We start from the raw sequence: 20,760 nt of genomic DNA, 5'->3' as shown, positions 1-20,760 counted from the left end.
CTAGAAAAGTGACAGTATGTGATTGGTTGGCTGACTTGGGGAAGGGACCAAACAGTGAGCTCATCGGTCTCATTGGATTGGGGAAGAATGGGGAAGGAAGAAGGTCGTGCCATTTCAGAGGAACATCCCGGCATTAGCTGGAGGCGGTTTTGTAATCCTCGTCCTCCAGACAGAAGGTGAGGATCGAGTGATCGTGAGATTCGTATTCATATCCCCATAGTCATTACTATTGATGTTAAATTCAGCTGATGCTTCAGAGTCCCCAAGGACCAATACAGGCTGGTGACAGAAAGGGAGCTGAGCTCAGGTTGCCCTTTGCACCAACTGCCATTGATTCCTATACATCCTATGCGCCTGCAACGGTGTTGACACTTTGGACCTTCAATCTGATTGACTGGAGTAGACTTGTCTTCATTGGTGGGTCCCACTTCGAATAGAGCCATGATGGCCAGGGAAGACGTGTCCACTGATGCCCCGACGAGTGGTGGGAGTGAAGACCAGGGGTGATGTTTTATTTCAAAGCAGGGCCCCTTTGGTTGTCGCCCGCTCCTCCCTAAAAGCACAGCTGTACTTCGACGAGATTGTACACCTCGTTTTGTTGCTCTTCATAGCAAGCCGTCTGAACCGTGAATTTACTTTCAAAATCTTTTCTTAAAAATTTACTTTATTTACTAGCGATTCATCAAGAACATTAACACATTTAATCACACTATGTGAGCGTGGAAGTAGTTGCCAGGGAGTAACTCATGAAAATGAAATTACCTTTTACAAATGGGAATTTTATTCATAAAAGTATTTTCAAAAACAGATGTAAAATTTATAAGCAGAAAAGAACTCTCGAAATATCAAGTTACGATTTTATTTAGAGTCAGAAAGAACAATATTGACAGTATGAGCCTTCGTGCTGAGAAGCTTGCCGCTCCCTTTCAACACGACCGTAGTCACGACCGTTCACAACAACCTCTGAAAGACTACACTGGTGCAAATCTGCAACACACCAGATTAATTTAAACTAAATTTTTAACAACTCACACAAACACATTAACTATGCACCCCGTAAGAGGAATGGAAATGGTATAATCACTCACAGTAAGAAATTATTTGCCACCGAAAGTGCAATTTGTTTTTAAAAGGACTCTTACGGTGGAAGGGTGGCAACTTTATAAAAATGACTATTTAAATAAAACCCATGAAATTCAGACTTACATAATATGTACAACATGCTCTACATTACACATATACCACCTCGCAAGATGATAGGCAAAATAAAACATATTTCAGGAAGTCGGCCTTTACACCTTAAATCTATAAATTCGTTAACACCGAATCAGACAAACATGACAGCGGCAGCTATTAACGTATGGCAGATTGACAGGGGGATTACTGAACAACCCGAACCGCAGATTGCTCTAACCCTCCCTAACTCCACAAGGGAAAAACGGACCACCCAATGCACAAATAACCACCTTCCCGCGGGTGAGAAAACGGAGAAGAATTGTGGGACGATCCCAAAACAAAGCGGCTGGCGACGTCACCAAGAAAACAAGTAGAATTTAACAAGTAAGTGAAACAACATATCTCTAATCACTTAACTTCTAATAAACTGCGATTTCTGGCGAAGACCTGGCGCAGCAACCCCGACGCTCTCCCGAACCGTTCGCTGCAAGCCGCCTCAACGGACGCAGGAAGGCGCGCCGATCTCCCGTCTCACGGCGTCGCAGCTCGCCCCGGCCAGACCGATGTCGTGGTTTCGCTCCTGTTGCTTTCGTGTCAACAGCGAAGCCACTACCCCTTTCTATACGGCGCGGCCCACTGGACTCACGTGGGGACCTCACATGCGTCGACGCTCAAGGCGGACAGGTCATCTCGTGCCTCAGTGCGCGACCGAACAACCGACCGATCCAACCGCCAATGAGCGTTGCCCGAGCAAGTCGAGCAGACTGGCGGCCTAACGCGCAGACTCAGATGCAGGAACTCAGCCCCGACTGGGCGACCACTAGCTGAGTTCTGTTACTGGCGGAGTGGAAAGACTCTCATTTTCTGGCTTAAAGTTTGATCCAAACGACAGACATACTTGCACTTCGACGACAGACAGACACAAACTGCCGCACAAATGCGAACGAGAGACTGACCAGCAACTGGTGACGCGAGACTGACCTAGCCTCACTCCGAATGACCCACTGCCGAGCTCATAGCGGCCCTTAAATGCACGTGAACAGCCAACCTTTCCGCTTTCCCACCAGAGGGAGACACCAAAGCTGCGGTTGCCACAGCGGCGCCACCGCCAGAAACGGAGGGCGACTGCTTCACACAACGCGCTGCGGCGCGCTCTTCAAAACAGCAATTTTTATCACGGCTCACTGTCCTGATCTTACATTTCAACAAGATAATGCCCACCTGCTCACGGTAGGAGTTTCCAGTGCTTGTCTTCGTGCATGCCAAATAATCCCTTGGCCAGCAGGGTCTCTCCTCAATTGAGAACGTTTGGAGCAATGTGGGCAGGACCCTGCAAACAGCTCGGCATTTTGATGATCTACCACGCCAGTTGGACAGCATTTGGCACGATGTCACTCACAAGGGAAACTCCTCATCGCACCCACTTCATATGCAGTGGTAAGACGGCCAAGGGGAGAGCCCGTCAAAAACTGAGCACAGATCAAACATGAGAACAGGAAGAGGCACTAATGAACTGTGGAAAAAGCAAAATAAAAATAGTGAACAGTCAAAGTGTAACATGTTCCATATCGAGAGACCACGAGCAGCCGCGGCGTCATGGGCAAGTGCTCACAGCGTTGGACTGTAAACGAGACGAGCCATGTCCATAACTCTTTCGTGCCACATATTTTTACTTTTTTCTTTTTTTCATAACATTACGAGGTATCTGTCCGTTCATTGAAATGCTGGCTCTCTTTCTGCAGTCTTGGCTGTTTTCCTACTATACAGGGTGGTCTATTGATGGTGACCGGGCCAAATATCTCACGAGATAAGCGTCAAACGAAAAAACTACAAAGGACAAAACTTGTTTAGCTTGAAGGGGGAAACCAAATGGCGCTATGGTTGTCCCGCTAGATGGCGCTGCCATAGATCAAACGGATACCAACTGCGTTTTTTAAAATAGGAACCCCCATCTTTTATACATATTCGTGTAGTACGTAATGAAATATGAATGTTTTAGTTGGACCACTTTTTTTGCTTTGTGATAGATGGCGCTGTAATAGTCACAAACATATGGCTGACGATTTTAGACGAACAGTGGGTAACAGGCAGGTTTTTTAAATTAAAATACATTTATTTTATTTCGGTTGTTCCAATATTATACATGTGACTTTGTGAACTTATCGTTTCTGAGAACGCATGCAGTTACAGCGTGATTACCTGTAAATTCCAAATTAATGCAATAAATGCTCCAAATGATGTCCGTCAACCTCAATGCATTGGGCAATACGTGTAACGACATTCCTCTCAACAGCGAGTAGTTCGCCTTCCGTAATGTTCCCACATGCATTCGCAATGCGCTGACGCATGTTGTCAGGCGTTGTCGGTGGATCAGGATTGCAAATGTCTTTCAACTTTCCCCACAGAAAGAAATCCTGGGACGTCAGATCCGGTGAACGTGCGGGCCATGGTATGGTGCTTCGACGACCAATCCACCTGTCATGAAATATGCTATTCAATACCGCTTCAACTGCACACGACCTATGTGCCGGACGTCCATCATGCTGGAAGTACATCGCCATTGTGTCATGCAGTAAAACATCTTGTAGTAACATCGGTAGAACATTACGTAGGAAATCAGCATACATTGCACCATTTAGATTGCCGTCGATAAAATGGGGGCCAATTATCCTTCCTCCCATAATGCCGCACCATACATTAACCCGCCAAGGTTGCCGATGTTCCCTCGTGGATTTTCCGTTGCCCAATAGTGCATATTATGCATGTTTACGTTACCGCTGTTGGTGAATGACGCTTCGTCGCTAAATAGAACGCGTGCAAAAAATCTGTCATCGTCCCGCAATTTCTCTTGTGCCCAGTGGCAGAACTGTACACGACGTTCAAAGTCGTCGCCATGCAATTCCCGGTGCATAGAAATATGGTACGGGTGCAATCGATGTTGATGCACCTTTCTCGACACCGACGTTTTTGAGATATCCGTTTTTTGCGCAATTTGTCTGCTACTGATGTGAGGATTAGCCGCGACGGCAGCTAAAACACCTACTTGGCCATCATCATTTGTTGCCGGTCGTGGTTGACGTTTCACATGTGGCTGAACACTTCCTGTTTCCTTAAATAACGTAACTATCCGGCGAACGGTCCGGACACTTGGATGATGTCGTCCAGGATGCCGAGCACACGACCATTGGGCATTGTGATCACAATAGCCATACATCAACACGATATCGATCTTTTCCGCAATTGGTAAACGGTTCATTTTAACACGGGTGATGTATCGCGGAACAAATACCTTCCGCTCTGGCGGAATATTACGTGATACCACGTACTTATACGTTTGTGGCTATTACAGTGCCATCTATCACAAAGCAAAAAAAGTGGTCCAACTAAAACATTCATATGTCGTTACGTAATACACGAATATGTAATAAAAATGGGGGTTTCTATTTTAAAAAAACGCAGTTGTTATCCGTTTGACCTATAGCAGCGCCATCTAGCGGGCCAACCATAGCGCCATCTGGTTTCCCCCTTCAAACAAGACGAGTTTCGTTCTTTGTAGTTTTTTCGTTTGATGCTTATTTCGTGAGATATTTGGCCCGGTCACTATCAATGGACCACCCTGTACGTTGGTTATAGAATATGGTAAGAACATGGTAAGAATTTGTTACCGTCGCAAGCAAATGTGATGAAACAGCGAGAGCAGGTGAGGTACAACATAGACATGTCATAGAAATGAAATCAACAAATAAACGGGTGTGATCTATGTTACAACAAAGGAATTCAAGAGACAAAACTTCCAAACCGGAACGCAACTTCAAAAACGTTAAAACATATATTTTGGCAGAGCACAGAGAAACTGTGTGATTGTGGAACTGTTGCGTTCATTTGTTGCAGCACACGTAACGAACTATTACATTTTAATCATTTCCTTGGAGTGATCACATTCACATTCATACGAACACCTGAATCGGGCACTGACTGCAATTATGTGCGTCGTTAACAGATTCCTGTCATACACTGGGCCCCCTTATCACTGAATCTGAGGGGCTGCTATGGGGTTTCCCTTGTCAGAAGGACATCCAGCTACTGTGTCAGTCAACTCCAAGCAGAGTAACTGCTTGTATAAGAGATTGTCGTGGACTAACGCGTTACTGACTTGCTCAATTTACAGAATTCTTTTTTTCGAACAAATCATTTTTTTCTGAAACTGTAATCATTTGTTTGTCTCTACACGTATATCACATCTACTGATTTCCATCCCATTGGGATAATTCCTTCTTGGTTTGTCGTTTCTTTCTCTTAGAGTTGATTTAAAACATACAGTAGTCTCTGTACTTGTATTGCCGGAATAAGATATTATCACGTTATTTCTTTTGACGTCATTTTGCACTGTTGCTCGGTAAAGTATTCTCTCGCAGTTACCTGATTTTATCTTGGGTGAAACGTTGTAAGCACGAACTGTGTTCCGAGTCATCTACAAGTTGAACCAGAACGCCACTGAGAAACTTTCAGAGGTGGTAGTATGTAGCAAAACAAGAAAAATATGTCGATATTCATGTGCTCTAAAATGAATCCGTTAAGCGATGAGCCCTTTTTCATTATCGATACTGTGAAAAACAAGTGTTCATCGCTCGAAAGTTAGGCTCTTTAGAGCCCATGCTTACTGTGCATTTCTTTTTTCCTTAGCACCTCTCAAAATATGGAAAGAAAAGAGCATTCAGTAGAAAAGATGTATCTCACAATAACGAAGATGAATTAGTCCTCACTGATAAGTGTTACAAACCGGCCGGCCGCGGTAGTCTAGCGGTTCTGGCGCTGCAGTCTGGAACCGCGGGACTGCTACGGTCGCAGGTTCGAATCCTGCCTCGGGCATGGGTGTGTGTGATGTCCTTAGGTTAGTTAGGTTTAAGTAGTTCTAAGTTCTAGGGGACTTATGACCTAAGGTGTTGAGTCCCATAGTGCTCAGAGCCATTTGAACCATTTTTTTGTTACAAACCGGTCAGAATGGGAAGGACCAGGCCCCTTTGCTTTTTTCTTTTATCACTCGTTCATTACATCAGAGAAATACATTTTAAGACCAAATTTAACTACATGAAATATTGCTCCCAGTAAAGGTTAACATAAGCAGTGACAAAACTTAGTTGTCTTAAGGGTTTTTGCTGGCAACAAATTTTAAGGAGGCAATGTAAGGTTTATATAAATTTAGCTCAAACACGTAGCTAGTGTATCATGACACAGACACTTCAACAATTTCGGTAACAAATAAAAAGCGTGAATTTGTACTCACAGTAACCAACTAACCAACAGCCTTGCCATTGAATAAGTAGTAGGCCATTCGGAACGAATTAGAAACACCCCGCAACTAGGGGAGTTAATACCAACAGTCTTTAAATGACTTGCTCCCCATTAAATAAACAAACTTACAGTAATTAAATAAATAACAAATCAAACACACTACGTTCCACTCAAACTCTTCAGTGGGAGCCAAGCCAAAATGAAGATTCCATTAACTGACTAGCACTGAAGTCACACTAAAGCTCATCTCTGTGTTCCCAGACACACATGGGGCAAACTTATACAAAACAAAATTTTGAAGGGAGCACATCAGTAAAACCGGTAGTGAAGCTAACTCGTGCCACTGAAAATTAAGGTACTAGACCGGGGCATAAGTTGGTATACAATGAGGTTGCCTTAGTGCTACACTGCGCTCCAAAGTATTAATTCAAATCGCCAATTCTAATTTAAGTACACATAAACCAGCATTAATTAACGAGGAGTGACACCAGGTCGCTCGAAGGAATGGAAACACTTAATTGAAAAGACAAATGCCGGAAGCGGCAGTAACATCAAACACCTTCTCCGAGTTTTAACCAGGAGTCACTTCCCTCTATACAAGTAAACATTTAACCAAGCACAAGGAAGGAACGCCAAAGAGAAAATTCAAATAAAACCCCCAAAAGATTATAGAGGACAGGGAACCCCAACATTTAAATTTAAAAGAATTAGCTCTCCCCAAAGGCAGTGTAAACGCGAAGGCCACCAAAATTGGTTACAAAAGGTCTTATACATTTGCTGCTTTTCTTTAAAGAAACACAAGGCTGCTTAACTTCTGCTGGCTTCTGCAGGACGTCTGGTATGGCTCGTGTAGGATACACCAGGCAGCAACCCAAGCTAGGCGGTCGCAAGGCACGGCGAGTAAAATCAGGAGAGCAGACAGGCAGGCAGCCAACACATATCCTCCATGCTGAACCGGCAGACCGCGTACAACCAACTCCACATATACGTGGTTGCTTCCCACCCCGTACCTCACGGCGTCTCACCAGGTAGCCCGATCAAACGTCAACTGCCACTCGCCTCGCGAATGCGGAAAACAACGAGGCAAGCAAAGATAAGAAACATCGAAGGATCGATAAGGGACATCCAAGAGACTGGCGCGCCAGTAACGAGCGCCCCGGCTCACTCGTAGCTCTTTAAGATTAGCGTTTTAGAACTCAAGTCTACTATACTCTTGAAAGACGTGCACTTCAGTCACCATTGAGTGCTCGTGTTTCATATTTCTAATCCCAGCATTCTGGTATTCGGTAATACAGGGTGAGTCACCTAACGTTACCGCTGGATATATTTCGTAAACCACATCAAATACTGACGAATCGATTCCACAGACCGAACGTGAGGAGAGGGTCTAGTGTAACTGGTTAATACAAACCATAAAAAAATGCACGGAAATATGTTTTTTAACACAAACCTACGTTTTTTAAAATGGAACCCCGTTAGTTTTGTTAGCACATCTGAACATATAAACAAATACGTAATCAGTGCCGTTTGTTGCATTGTAAAATGTTAATTACATCCGGAGATATTGTAACCTAAAGTTGACGCTTGAGTACCACTCCTCCGCTGTTTGATCGTGTGTATCGGAGAGCACAGAATTACGTAGGGATCCAAAGGGAACGGTGATGGACCTTAGGTACAGAAGAGACTGGAACAGCACATTACGTCCACATGGTAACACCTTTTTATTGGTCTTTTTCACTGACGCACATCTACATTACCATGAGGGGTGAGGTACACGTACACACGTGGTTTCCGTTTTCAATTACGGAGTGGAATAGAGTGTGTCCCGACATGTCAGGCCAATAGATGTTCAATGTGGTGGCCATCATTTGCTGCACACAATTGCAATCTCTGGCGTAATGAATGTCGTACACGTCGCAGTACATCTGGTGTAATGTCGCCGCAGGCTGCCACAATACGTTGTTTCATATCCTCTGGGGTTGTAGGCACATCACGGTACACATTCTCCTTTAACGTACCCCACAGAAAGAAGTCCAGAGGTGTAAGATCAGGAGAACGGGCTGGCCAATTTATGCGTCCTCCACGTCCTATGAAACGCCCGTCGAACGTGTACCTGTCCCCTCATGGTAATGTAGATGTGCGTCACCGAAATAGACCAATAAAAAGGTGTTAGCATGTGGACGTAATGTGCTGTTCCAGTCTCTTCTGTTCCTAAGGTCCATCACCGTTCCCTTTGGATCCCTACGTAATTCGGTGCTCTCCGATACACACGATCGAACAGCGGAGGAGTGGTACACGAGCGTCAACTTTAGGTTACAATATCTCCGGATGTAATTAACATTTTACAATGCAACAAACGGCACTGATTACGTATTTGTTTATATGTTCAGATGTGCTAACAAAACTAACGGGGTTCCATTTTAAAAAAGTAGGTTCGTGTTAAAAAACACACTTCCGTGCATTTTTTTATGGTTTGTATTAACCAATTACACTAGCCCCTCTCCTCACGTTCGGTCTGTGGAATCGATTCGTCAGTATTTGATGTGGTTTACGAAATAAATCCAGCGGTAACGTTAGGTGACTCACCCTGTATAATAATTCAGGCGCTGTTAATAATTTCTATGGCTTGCCTAATTTATTTGGCGATGTTTACAGTTTGTCTCACACTGATCTGTGAGAGGAACTTGGCGCCAGGAATTTTCTTTATTTATGGGAGAGGGCAGCAGTCTTCCTAGCAGCCATGATGGCTTCCCGTTCCCCTCCTTTTTCCGATCGCCAGGGTAGCACGTGGTGTCTGTTGAACGTTCAGTAGTGGCCAAAGTTTCTCCTGTTCTCAGTTCCCCAACCTGCCTTACCAATCTTGTAACTGCTATTTCTGCTCGATTTTATGTCGCGAGGTCGCCTCCCTGTGAGATTCCGGCCCTCTGATTTGCCACTTCAGGTACGCGCCCGTTTTTCGCCGGTAGGCGCCAACCGCACTCCGCGAGTGGATAGTGGACAAAGGGGCAGTAGGGCAGTTCTAGTGTGACCGTGCCTAAGACTGGAGGTGCTGTTTCCAGAAGATGAAGTTCCGGTACGCATAAGCGCCGACGTGCACTGTAGCTTCGCGCCCTGCGGCCCAGAGGGAACCTTATAGGTCATTTTAACTTACGTGCGTTACTTAAATTACGGTTTACGCAATTTTCCCGGTTATAAGACGGTAGGGCATAATGTGCGCGATGTGTTGGTTAGTCACAGTAGCTTTCAGTTCGGCACTAAAGTGTATACTTTCATGCTCACTTTTCCGCTTCGCCTGGCAGTACCTCTTTCAGTTCTCCCGTGCAAAATTTGACCCAGAATTTAAGTCTTCCTATCTTGAAAACTTGTGCCCTTTGTCCTACGCCACGTAGTGAGTGTCTGGCGTCCCTTCATGTTTCGTTTAAAGTAGTCGTACCGCAAGCCAAAGTTATCTAGTATCGCCTGTATGAATAGTTCCGCGTCTTGTTGGTTTTGTTCCTTTAGTACAGGAGGCTACCTTGTGATTCACCTACAGTAGCATCTTTCTTAGTCTTTGACTGATTCATGGTGGTGGTCGTTGCATGTGTGCAGCCCCTACCTTTAGTAAATTGGACTCCATTTGATAATACGGCGATCGTTCCTAAAATTCCTTTCCTCCTGCTATCTTAGCTTATTATGAACGAGCTTTGGGGCAGACTGCTGAACTCAATTCTTTCTTCCCCCACCCCCATTTGACTGTATAATTGTTCAATATTCAACTGTTAAATAGATGAGTCCTTTAATATTTACACTCTCTCTTTCATTACGTGAAATCATCCTTAGTGTCACAGTAGAATAATGCAGAACTATGACGGTTGCTATAAGGTCGTGCAGGTCTCGCGCCATTGCGGGTGTGTGAAATCTTATGGGACTTAACTGCTAAGGTCATCAGTCCCTAAGCTTACATACTACTCAACTTAAATTATCCTAAGGACAAACACACACACCCAAGCCCGAGGGAGGACTCGAACCTCCGCCGGAACCAGCCGCACAGTCCATGACTGAAGCGCCTAAGACGTCTCGGCTAATCCCGCGCTGCTCTCGCGCCATTAATGATAGGATAAAGATTCAATACCGCGCGCCTGGCACGACTATTGCACGCATGGCACAGATAATAGTAATAATAATTTTCGATTATTCCCCATTGATAAACTGGGAAGTGTTCACGGCTCAGTGTGAGTACGTGAGTTCTAAATCCACTTGATGTGGTGGAAGTGGTGGCCTCTGTTTTACCTTGCTGGTTTAGAAAAAAATATTAAAAATCACTGACGCTACAGCAAGGGACAGTAAGCTGAAAAAAACGAGCCACCGCTTTTACTCTTTTTTGTTGTTTTGGTCCTTACTGCTACCTCTCAAAGTTTCTGGGTGGAGTTCTGGTTCAGAAGGTTTCGTCGACAGTAACCTTGATTATCTTGACCCTTTGAACATTCGTCATAGGTAACTGCAGCATCTCGCCGTACCGATTACCTGCCTTCCATGATTGTAAATAAATGCAAGATGACGCCTAGAGAAAGACGTTACTAGTACCTTATTTCAGTACTAACAGTAAAGAACATGTAACATCTGTTAAATATCTAAGGCTGTTACCAGGGAACGATGAGATATGAACCAGAATTTCTTTGTTGGGACGATGCTGAAAGCTATTTTGCATGGATGGAAGTGGACAGAAGTAGAAATAACTTCATGCGTGCCTCACGGACGTGTGTCGAGACACTTGCTGCTCATAAAGTGCAACAATAACCTGTCAGACAATAGGAACCTTAGTCTTTTTGCAGATGATCCAGTTATCTACACTCCTGGAAATGGAAAAAAGAACACATTGACACCGGTGTGTCAGACCCACCATACTTGCTCCGGACACTGCGAGAGGGCTGTACAAGCAATGATCACACGCACGGCACAGCGGACACACCAGGAACCGCGGTGTTGGCCGTCGAATGGCGCTAGCTGCGCAGCATTTGTGCACCGCCGCCGTCAGTGTCAGCCAGTTTGCCGTGGCATACGGAGCTCCATCGCAGTCTTTAACACTGGTAGCATGCCGCGACAGCATGGACGTGAACCGTATGTGCAGTTGACAGACTTTGAGCGAGGGCGTATAGTGGGCATGCGGGAGGCCGGGTGGACGTACCGCCGAATTGCTCAACACGTGGGGCGTGAGGTCTCCACAGTACATCGACGTTGTCGCCAGTGGTCGGCGGAAGGTGCACGTGCCCGTCGACCTGGGACCGGACCGCAGCGACGCACGGATGCACGCCAAGACCGTAGGATCCTACGCAGTGCCGTAGGGGACCGCACCGCCACTTCCCAGCAAATTAGGGACACTGTTGCTCCTGGGGTATCGGCGAGGACCATTCGCAACCGTCTCCATGAAGCTGGGCTACGGTCCCGCACACCGTTAGGCCGTCTTCCGCTCACGCCCCAACATCGTGCAGCCCGCCTCCAGTGGTGTCGCGACAGGCGTGAATGGAGGGACGAATGGAGACGTGTCGTCTTCAGCGATGAGAGTCGCTTCTGCCTTGGTGCCAATGATGGTCGTATGCGTGTTTGGCGCCGTGCAGGTGAGCGCCACAATCAGGACTGCATACGACCGAGGCACACAGGGCCAACATCCGGCATCATGGTGTGGGGAGCGATCTCCTACACTGGCCATACACCACTGGTGATCGTCGAGGGGACACTGAATAGTGCACGGTTCATCCAAACCGTCATCGAACCCATCGTTCTACCATTCCTAGACCGGCAAGGGAACTTGCTGTTCCAACAGGACAATGCACGTCCGCATGTATCCCGTGCCACCCAACGTGCTCTAGAAGGTGTAAGTCAACTACCCTGGCCAGCAAGATCTCCGGATCTGTCCCCCATTGAGCATGTTTGGGACTGGATGAAGCGTCGTCTCACGCGGTCTGCACGTCCAGCACGAACGCTGGTCCAACTGAGGCGCCAGGTGGAAATGGCATGGCAAGCCGTTCCACAGGACTACATCCAGCATCTCTACGATCGTCTCCATGGGAGAATAGCAGCCTGCATTGCTGCGAAAGGTGGATATACACTGTACTAGTGCCGACATTGTGCATGCTCTGTTGCCTGTGTCTATGTGCCTGTGGTTCTGTCAGTGTGATCATGTGATGTATCTGACCCCAGGAATGTCTCAATAAAGTTTCCCCTTCCTGGGACAATGAATTCACGGTGTTCTTATTTCAATTTCCAGGAGTGTATAATGAATTAATCCTGTATACAGTAGGGAATCTAGTTTCCCCGTAGAGTTTTTTCAACAGAGACAGACTTCCTAACAATCATATTCGGCTGCAGGACAGTAACTCATGGATAATACGGGATGACCTACGTTAAATACGAGTGCACGACTTTAATCGCCAGATTAAACAGTTTAGAGCTTGCTCGGTCTGTGTAAGTACACCCGGGCTCGACTTTACGGACCTGGCTTTCATGCTGCGGCTGCGCCCATTTCTCTCGTCTGGCATCGTATATGGCTTTTTATAGTGTGAGGATTATTCGAATAAAGGATTCCGCAGAGGGCTTTACGCAGCAGGACTCGCGCAGTAAACGGTGTCTTTTACGGTTATAAGCATCAGCCGTGCTGTGTTTTTTATTTCCGCTTCGGCTGGTTACACTGGACCGCGCGGGCCCTGCACTCCATAAACGGAGGGCGTAAAGCCGGCCGGCGCATAACAGGGCGAGGCTGCGACTGCCCGCTTTCCTCGTCTACTCTGGAGTCCGGTGACCTGCTTGTAACAGCGGCAGGCGCGGCACTGAATGTGTCTACAAGAAATACGGGGAACCTCGTGAAGACCTTGGGCGTAGTTGTAAAGAAATTCCGCCTCCGGCCAATACTCACGTTTTTATTATAATTTAATATCGATTACAGTTTCTGTACTTCGACTGTGAAACCGAGGATAAACAGTTACTACTTATACAATGCGCGCATAATACACTACTGCCATTAAAATCGCTACACCAAGAAGAAATGCAGATGATAAACGGGTCTTCATTAGAGAAATATATTATACTAGAACTGACATGTGATTACATTTTCACGCAATTTGGGCGCATAGATCCTGAGAAATCAGTACCGAGAACAACCACCTCTGGCAGTAATAACGGCCTTGATACGCCTGGGCATTGAGTCAAACAGAGCTTGGATGGCGTGTACAGGTACAGCTGCCCATGCAGCTTCAACACGATACCTCTATTCATCAAGAGTAGTGAGTGGCGTATTGTGACGAGCCAGTTACTCGGCCACCATTGAACAGACGTTTTCAATTGGTGAGAGATCTGGAGAATGTGCTGGCCAGGGCAGCGTTCCAACATTTTCTGTATCCAGAAAGGCCCGTACAGGACCTGAAACATGCGGTCGTGCATTATCCTGCTGAAATACAGGGTTTCGCAGGTATCGAATGAGCCACGGGTCGTAACACATCTGAAATGTAACGTCCACTGTTTAAAGTTCCGTCAATGCGAACAAGAGGTGACCGAGACGTGTAACCAATGGCACCCCATACCATCACGCCGGGTGATACTCCAGTATGGCGATGACGAATACACGCTTCCAATGTGTGTTAACCACGTTGACGCCAAACACGGATGCGACGATCATGATTCTAAAACACAACCTGGATTCATCCGAAAAAATGACGTTTTGCCATTCGAGCACCCACGATCGTCGTTGAGTACACCATCGCAGGCGCCCCTGTCTCTGATGCAGCGTCAAGGGTACCCGCTGCCATGGTCTCCGAGCTGATAATACATGCTGCTGCAAACTTCGTCGAACTGTTCGTGCAGATGGTTGTTGTCTTGCAAACGTCCCCATCTGTTGACTCAGGGATCGAGACGTGGCTGTACGATCCGTTACAGCCATGCTGATAAGTGCCTGTCATCTCGACTGCTAGTATTACGAGGGCTTTGGGATCCAGCACGGCGTTTCGTATTACCCTCATGAACCCACCGATTCCATATTCTGCTAACAGTCATTGGATCTCGACCAACGTGAGCAGCAATGTGGCAATACCAAAAATCGCAATCGAGATAGGCTACAATCCGACGTTTATCAAAGTCGGAAACGTGACGGTACGCATTTCTCCTCCTTACACGAGGTATCACAACAACGTTTCACCAGGCAACGCCGGTCAACTGCTGTTTGTGTATGAAAAATCGGTTGGAAACTTTCCTCATGTCAGCCGGCCGGTGTGGCCAAGCGGTTACAGGCGCTACAGTCTGGAACCGCGTGACCGCTACGGTCGCAGGTTCGAATCCTGCCTCGGGCATGGATGTGTGTGATGTCCTTAGGTTAGTTAGGTTTAAGTAGTTCTAAGTTCTAGGGGACTGATGACCATAGTGCTCAGAGCCATTTTTTTCCCCTCATGTCAGCACGTCGTAGGTGTCGCCACCTGCGCCAACCGTGTGTGAATGCTCTGAAAAGCTAATCAGTTGCATATCACAGCATCTTCTTCCTGTCGGTTAAATTTTGCGTCTGTAGCACGTCATCTTCGTTGTGTCGCAATTTTAATGGCCAGTAGTGTAGTTCGCTATACTGACAGAAAAAATAGCAACACCAAGTAGGAGATGTGCAACATAAACGAAAGCTATTACGAGTGTTTCTACATCTGAAAGATGAAGTCCTTTCAGTTTTCATGGCTGTCACATAAGAATGGAGCTAGTACCACTATGAGGGTGAAAATCGGATTTGCTTTAAATGCACTCTGTAACAGTGGTGAGTATTAGTTATCTTTGAAATTGAACGTGGTTCGTTGATATTAGTCATGAAAGCCTTAAAGCCAGAAGGACGCCGTTACCAACACCTTACTGAGTTTGAACGACGTTGTGCCATAGGGCTCCAAAAAACTGGATGTTTCTTCTGCGATGCTGTTGTGTCGGGTACTGTGGGAGTCAGCTCTGACACAAACAAGGAAGGAGAGAAGTTGCGGTGGCCGGTGGCAGGAATGCAAAACGATGTGTACATAACACCTTCAAATTAATGGAATTCTTTATTTCTAAAAAGAAAAGACGCGTAGCATGACGTCTCTTTTGTGAGATGGTTTGATGTGCTTCCTGCGCCTTCTACACGCATTTATTTTGTCGACTATTGCTACTCGAAGAACGCAGATTAAGTGATGTCTTCGTATTACTCGGTACTGATGCTCTCCAAGCCAGCGACCGAACTCGGCCGACGAGCGGTGGGCGGCGTTTTAAATCAGCGTTGACTGGGGGTGCTGAACCCTGTCTTCCTGGAGGTGTGGCACTGCCTGCTCTTTCCATTGGAGTGATGGTCAACGCTTTCTTGATGCTGTTTCGCGGGGCTGCGCTTGTCGGTGTACAGTCGATGTTTTAGGACTGGGGAAAATTCAGATGCTACATCTACATCTACATCTACATCTACATTTATACTCCGCAAGCCACTCAACGGTGTGTGGCGGAGGGCACTTTACGTGCCACTGTCATTACCTCCCTTTCCTGTTCCAGTCGCGTATGGTTCGCGGGAAGAACGACTGACGGAAAGCCTCCGTGTGCGCTCGAATCTCTCTAATTTTACATTCGTGATCTCCTCGGGAGGTATAAGTAGGGGGAAGCAATATACTCGATACCTCATCCAGAAACGCACCCTGTCGAAACCTGGACAGCAAGCTGCACCTCGGTACAGAGCACCTCTCTTGCAGAGTCTGCCACTTGAGTTTGCTGAACATCTCTGTAACGCTATCACGCTTACCAAATAACCCTGCGACGAAACGCGCCGCTCTTCCTATGGTCTTCTCTATCTCCTCTGTCAACCCGACCTGGTACAGATCCCACACTGATGAGCAATACTCAAGTATAGGTCGAACGTGTGTCTTGTAAGCCACCTCCTTTGTTGATGGACTTCGTTTTCTAGGGACTCTCCCAATGAATCTCAACCTGGCACCCGCCTTACGAAAAATTAATTTTACATGATCATTCCACTTCAAATCGTTCCGTACACATACAAACCAGATATTTTACAGAAGTAACTGCTACCAGTGTTTTTTCCGCTATCATATAATCATACAATAAAGGATCCTTCTTTCTATGTGTTGTGGACATAGTTCCGTGTAGTCAGCGCGTACACAACTTTCCCACTAGAGCGCGCCCCGCTAAGCACAACAGCGCAGGCGCAGCGCTTGTCCGTCTCCGCACTACGATGTGGCGCTGCCTTAGGGACGGACCAAATTCTACTTCCGCCGATCCGCGTATTAATATGTAACGCAGCCAATGAGATTGCTGCTAATGTAGAACCTTTTCTCCGCGCGGATCACACTCGCGCAGTGATACCTGAATGCGCGAGGTATTGTAATGAGTGTACAGACCTCCGATTAGTCAGTCTGTATGATCTGCATTTGTCTGCCTTTGTCTGCACCAGTCTGTACCAGTCTGCATTAGTCTGTACCAGTCTATAGTCAAATTTCAGTCTGCGCCTAATAAGATTACCATATTCCTGTACATAGCCATGAAGATAAATGAATAGACACTTTGTCAAGTATCAGAGATATGTGAAAATAAGATTAACGTAGCAAGACCAATGGAACTTCAAATTGTCAATTGTAAACAGCATCCCGGATCAAGTTACGTAATTTCTACGCTTTTTATTATTTTAATAAATGTGTGTGAAAATTAATCAAGTTCTGTTTAAAGTTGGTCACCGTCAATCTGCTACTCTAAGAGTGCAAGTGGCATTTCTATCGTCTGACCTAACGGCAGAAGATAAACACGCCACAATAAGACCACGAGACAATTGCTGACACTCGCCTACTTCGTTAGAGCGACAAGTCAAATAATCTGATGGTGTGTGTACCGCAGGTCTTACAGTACGCACACCACACAATGTATTCGCAATACATTACATTTGTTTATGTTCAGGCTCAGTTGCCACTCCCTCCACCAAGTGCCTATCCGCTGCAGATCTTCCTGCATTTCGCTGCAATTTTCTAATGGCACTGTACATGATTTCTGGCAGTGGCTGTCACGGGCATGTACGGTGGCAAGAAGAACGTGCTCCAGACAGCCACATGATACTACTGAGATGGAATTCCATCGCGTTCGTCGCATGGCTCTGGCACATCGTACTGCACCGCCATCAGCGGCTTCATTGTTGTCAAGGGAGAGCTCATTGGAAGCCAGGATGAAAGCTGTTTCTGCATCGGTGCCATTGATGGTTGGTGTTGGTTAGAAATTGTGGGCTTGCAGCCAGCCTGTCTGTGCGCTTGGCACTCTGGACCGACACCTGGAGTTACGCTGTAGGGTGCGATTTCGTATGGCAGCAGGAGCACTCTCGTGGTTATCCGACGCATCCTCACTGCAGAATTATACGGCAATCTGGTAATTCGACATGTTGTGCTGCCATTCATACAGGATTCCGGAGGGTGTTTTCCAACAGGATAACGCTCGTCCACATACCAGTATTGTAACCCAACGTGCTCTACAGAGTATCGACGAATTGCCTTGGCCAGCTCGATCACCAGATCTGTCTCTAATCGAACACACGTGGGGCATCATCGGACGACAATTCTAGCATCATCCACAATCAGTACTAATCGTCCCTCTATAGGCTGACCAAGTGCAACAGACATGGAACTCCATTCCACAAATTAACATTTGGACCTGCACGATACAATGCACGCAACTTTGCATGCTTGCATTCAACTTTATGGCGGCTGCACCGGTTAATAATGTACTATCATTTCACATTTGCAATGACTTGGGTCGCGCTTGTGATTTGCCTAAAATCACTCCAGTCAAATGCCGGGATGGTTCCTTTGAAAGGGCACAGCCGAATTCCTTCCCCTTCTTTGCCTAATCTAATGAGACTGATGACCTCGCTGTCTGGTCTCCTTCCGCAAACAACCCAACCCAATTGTCTCGCGCTTGCATTAACCTGTGATCTTGCAATGTTAATCACATAGACATGTTACCTAGACATACGTATTCCTGAAATTTCTTTTGGCGTTGCGATATTTTCCACCAGTATATGTTGTACATTTTATTAATGTTTGTAAGTAACTGATCTCTTCCTGAGGGAATTATTTTCACTTAAACGTCAGAACATGGTCTTCAATCCTGAGTCATTGATTTTGGCACGTTTTCTTTCCTTGGTGCGCAACACATACAGACACTAGCCGTCACTCGCAATCGGTCACATCTAGACAGTGGAACAATGGAGTCGACAACCATTGTGTGCAAGGAGTTAATTTTGTGCACAACGGTGAATGGAAACCACGAGTTAGTCTGTTTCCAACAGTAAGTTGTCTTAGTGATGTAAGTACCTCCGACGCAACATCTTTTCGCTGTTAAACGCAGACGATTCAGCTGCCCCTACGGCTGTTACTTTATGCAAGATGTAGTGTTATGTCTGGCCTTCAAATTCTTATATTCTCTTGCTCGCTGCGCTAAAACTATTAGTCCTACAGAAAAAATGAAGAGGCCCTTCTGTAGAAAATTTAATGTAATTAAACACATTAATTACATTAAATTTTGTACAGGTTTTCGACTGAGCCAATAAAAAGGTAGAATAGTGATCTACAAACGCATTCCATCCTACTACTGACAAAAATTTCCGACTATACGAAGTATTCCCTATATTCGACCTTTTTGGTTCTCTATTCTACATCTACATCTACATCTATACTCCGCGAGCCACCTTACGGTGTGTGGCGGAGGGTACTTATTGTACCACTATCTGATCCCCCCTTCCCTGTTCCATTCATGAATTGTGCGTGGGAAGAACGACTGCTTGTAAGTCTCCGTATTTGCTCTAATTTCTCGGATCTTTTCGTTGTGATCATTACGCGAGATATATGTGGGCGGTAGTAATATGTTGCCCATCTCTTCCCGGAATGTGCTCTCTCGTAATTTCGATAATAAACCTCTCCGTATTGCGTAACGCCTTTCTTGAAGTGTCCGCCACTGGAGCTTGTTCAGCATCTCCGTAACGCTCTCGCGCTGACTAAATGTCCCCATGACGAATCGCGCTGCTTTTCACTGGATCATGTCTATCTCTTCTATTAATCCAACCTGGTAAGGGTCCCATACTGATGAGCAATACTCAAGAATCGGACGAACAAGCGTTTTGTAAGCTACTTCTTTCGTCGATGAGTCACATTTTCTTAGAATTCTTCCTATGAATCTCAACCTGGCGCCTGCTTTTCCCACTATTTGTTTTATGTGATCATTCCACTTCAGATCGCTCCGGATAGTAACTCCTAAGTATTTTACGGTCGTTACCGCTTCCAATGATTTACCACCTATGGCATAATCGTACTGGAATGGATTTCTGCCCCTATGTATGCGCATTATATATTGATTGGGTTATTACGTCACAAGCATAGTCGGCTACTTCATTAACATTATAGTTTCACACGTGCAACGTCGTGTTTACATGCAAACGGTGACAAGTGAAATAATAAGTACAGAGGACTTGCAAGATACAACTAATGTATTACTGATCAACAGGTTAACCCAAAGGGCACACACAGTATTTACCAAAAATTTTCTACAAGTGTCTTTTATTCACAAGTCAGAAAAATACATTACACTTTCTAAATTGCATTAGGTGCATACAAGAACTTCTATACTAACTGTAAGCACTTCAATAATAAAAGGTAAAATCAGTTTCATTTAACAAGGGCACTTGAATAATAAAGGTGAAATAAGTTTCTTTTAAATAGGTCACCTTGGCAAGCGCAATAGGACAATTCACATAATTTCCAATTTCCGCTACCCGTCAAGTATTTCTCTTCAACATGTACATAAGTTCAACTCTCGCTGCAGGTAAGGTACAATTCAAAACACTGGTCTCCTTCCTTTATGGTTTTGAAGATAAATATATAAGCAGTATAGCAAAGGGAACAGACTCCTTGGCGTCCCAATCCAGAGGAAACTTAACTTAATGCAAGGTCCCGACTCACTGCAACCCGAAGAACTCAGTGGCCGCCGTACCTGTTGCCATTTTCCCCGCGGCCAAAAGAACCTCCCGTTCCCTCTGGTACTGGTCGGCCAAGGCGTTGTACTCCGGACATCGATTTAGACATGAACTAGGTGCCCGCTGCAGTGCTGCAACAGAAAAGCGCAAACACACAGTCACAGCCAAAAGAAACAATGTTAACAGCCCCAGAATATAGTAACTTAAAATTCTGCAAAGATAGATCACATCAAGACAAGGGTAAATTAAAAATGGTTAAAAGAATTAACTGTAGACCTCAAATTTCAAAATATGTAAATTTGCCCCAGCACAAACAG

The 20,760-nt window shown here is 45.7% G+C and overlaps 1 protein-coding gene across 1 annotated transcript in view; it reads right to left on the bottom strand.

Annotated features, from left to right (window-relative positions):
• The window catches only part of LOC126260281 (cilia- and flagella-associated protein 251-like), a 152,763-nt gene that overhangs the window by 125,954 nt on the left and 6,049 nt on the right, over window positions 1-20,760 (bottom strand). Inside the window, exon 2 of the mRNA XM_049957606.1 lies at window positions 20,461-20,574. Coding sequence (XP_049813563.1) covers window positions 20,461-20,574 — 114 coding nt within the window. The remainder of the gene's footprint in view (window positions 1-20,460; window positions 20,575-20,760) is intronic.

This window comes from Schistocerca nitens, chromosome 5, assembly GCF_023898315.1.
Source record: "Schistocerca nitens isolate TAMUIC-IGC-003100 chromosome 5, iqSchNite1.1, whole genome shotgun sequence".
Lineage (NCBI taxonomy): Eukaryota > Metazoa > Arthropoda > Insecta > Orthoptera > Acrididae > Schistocerca > Schistocerca nitens.
This window is presented reverse-complemented; position numbering and strand designations above follow the sequence as displayed.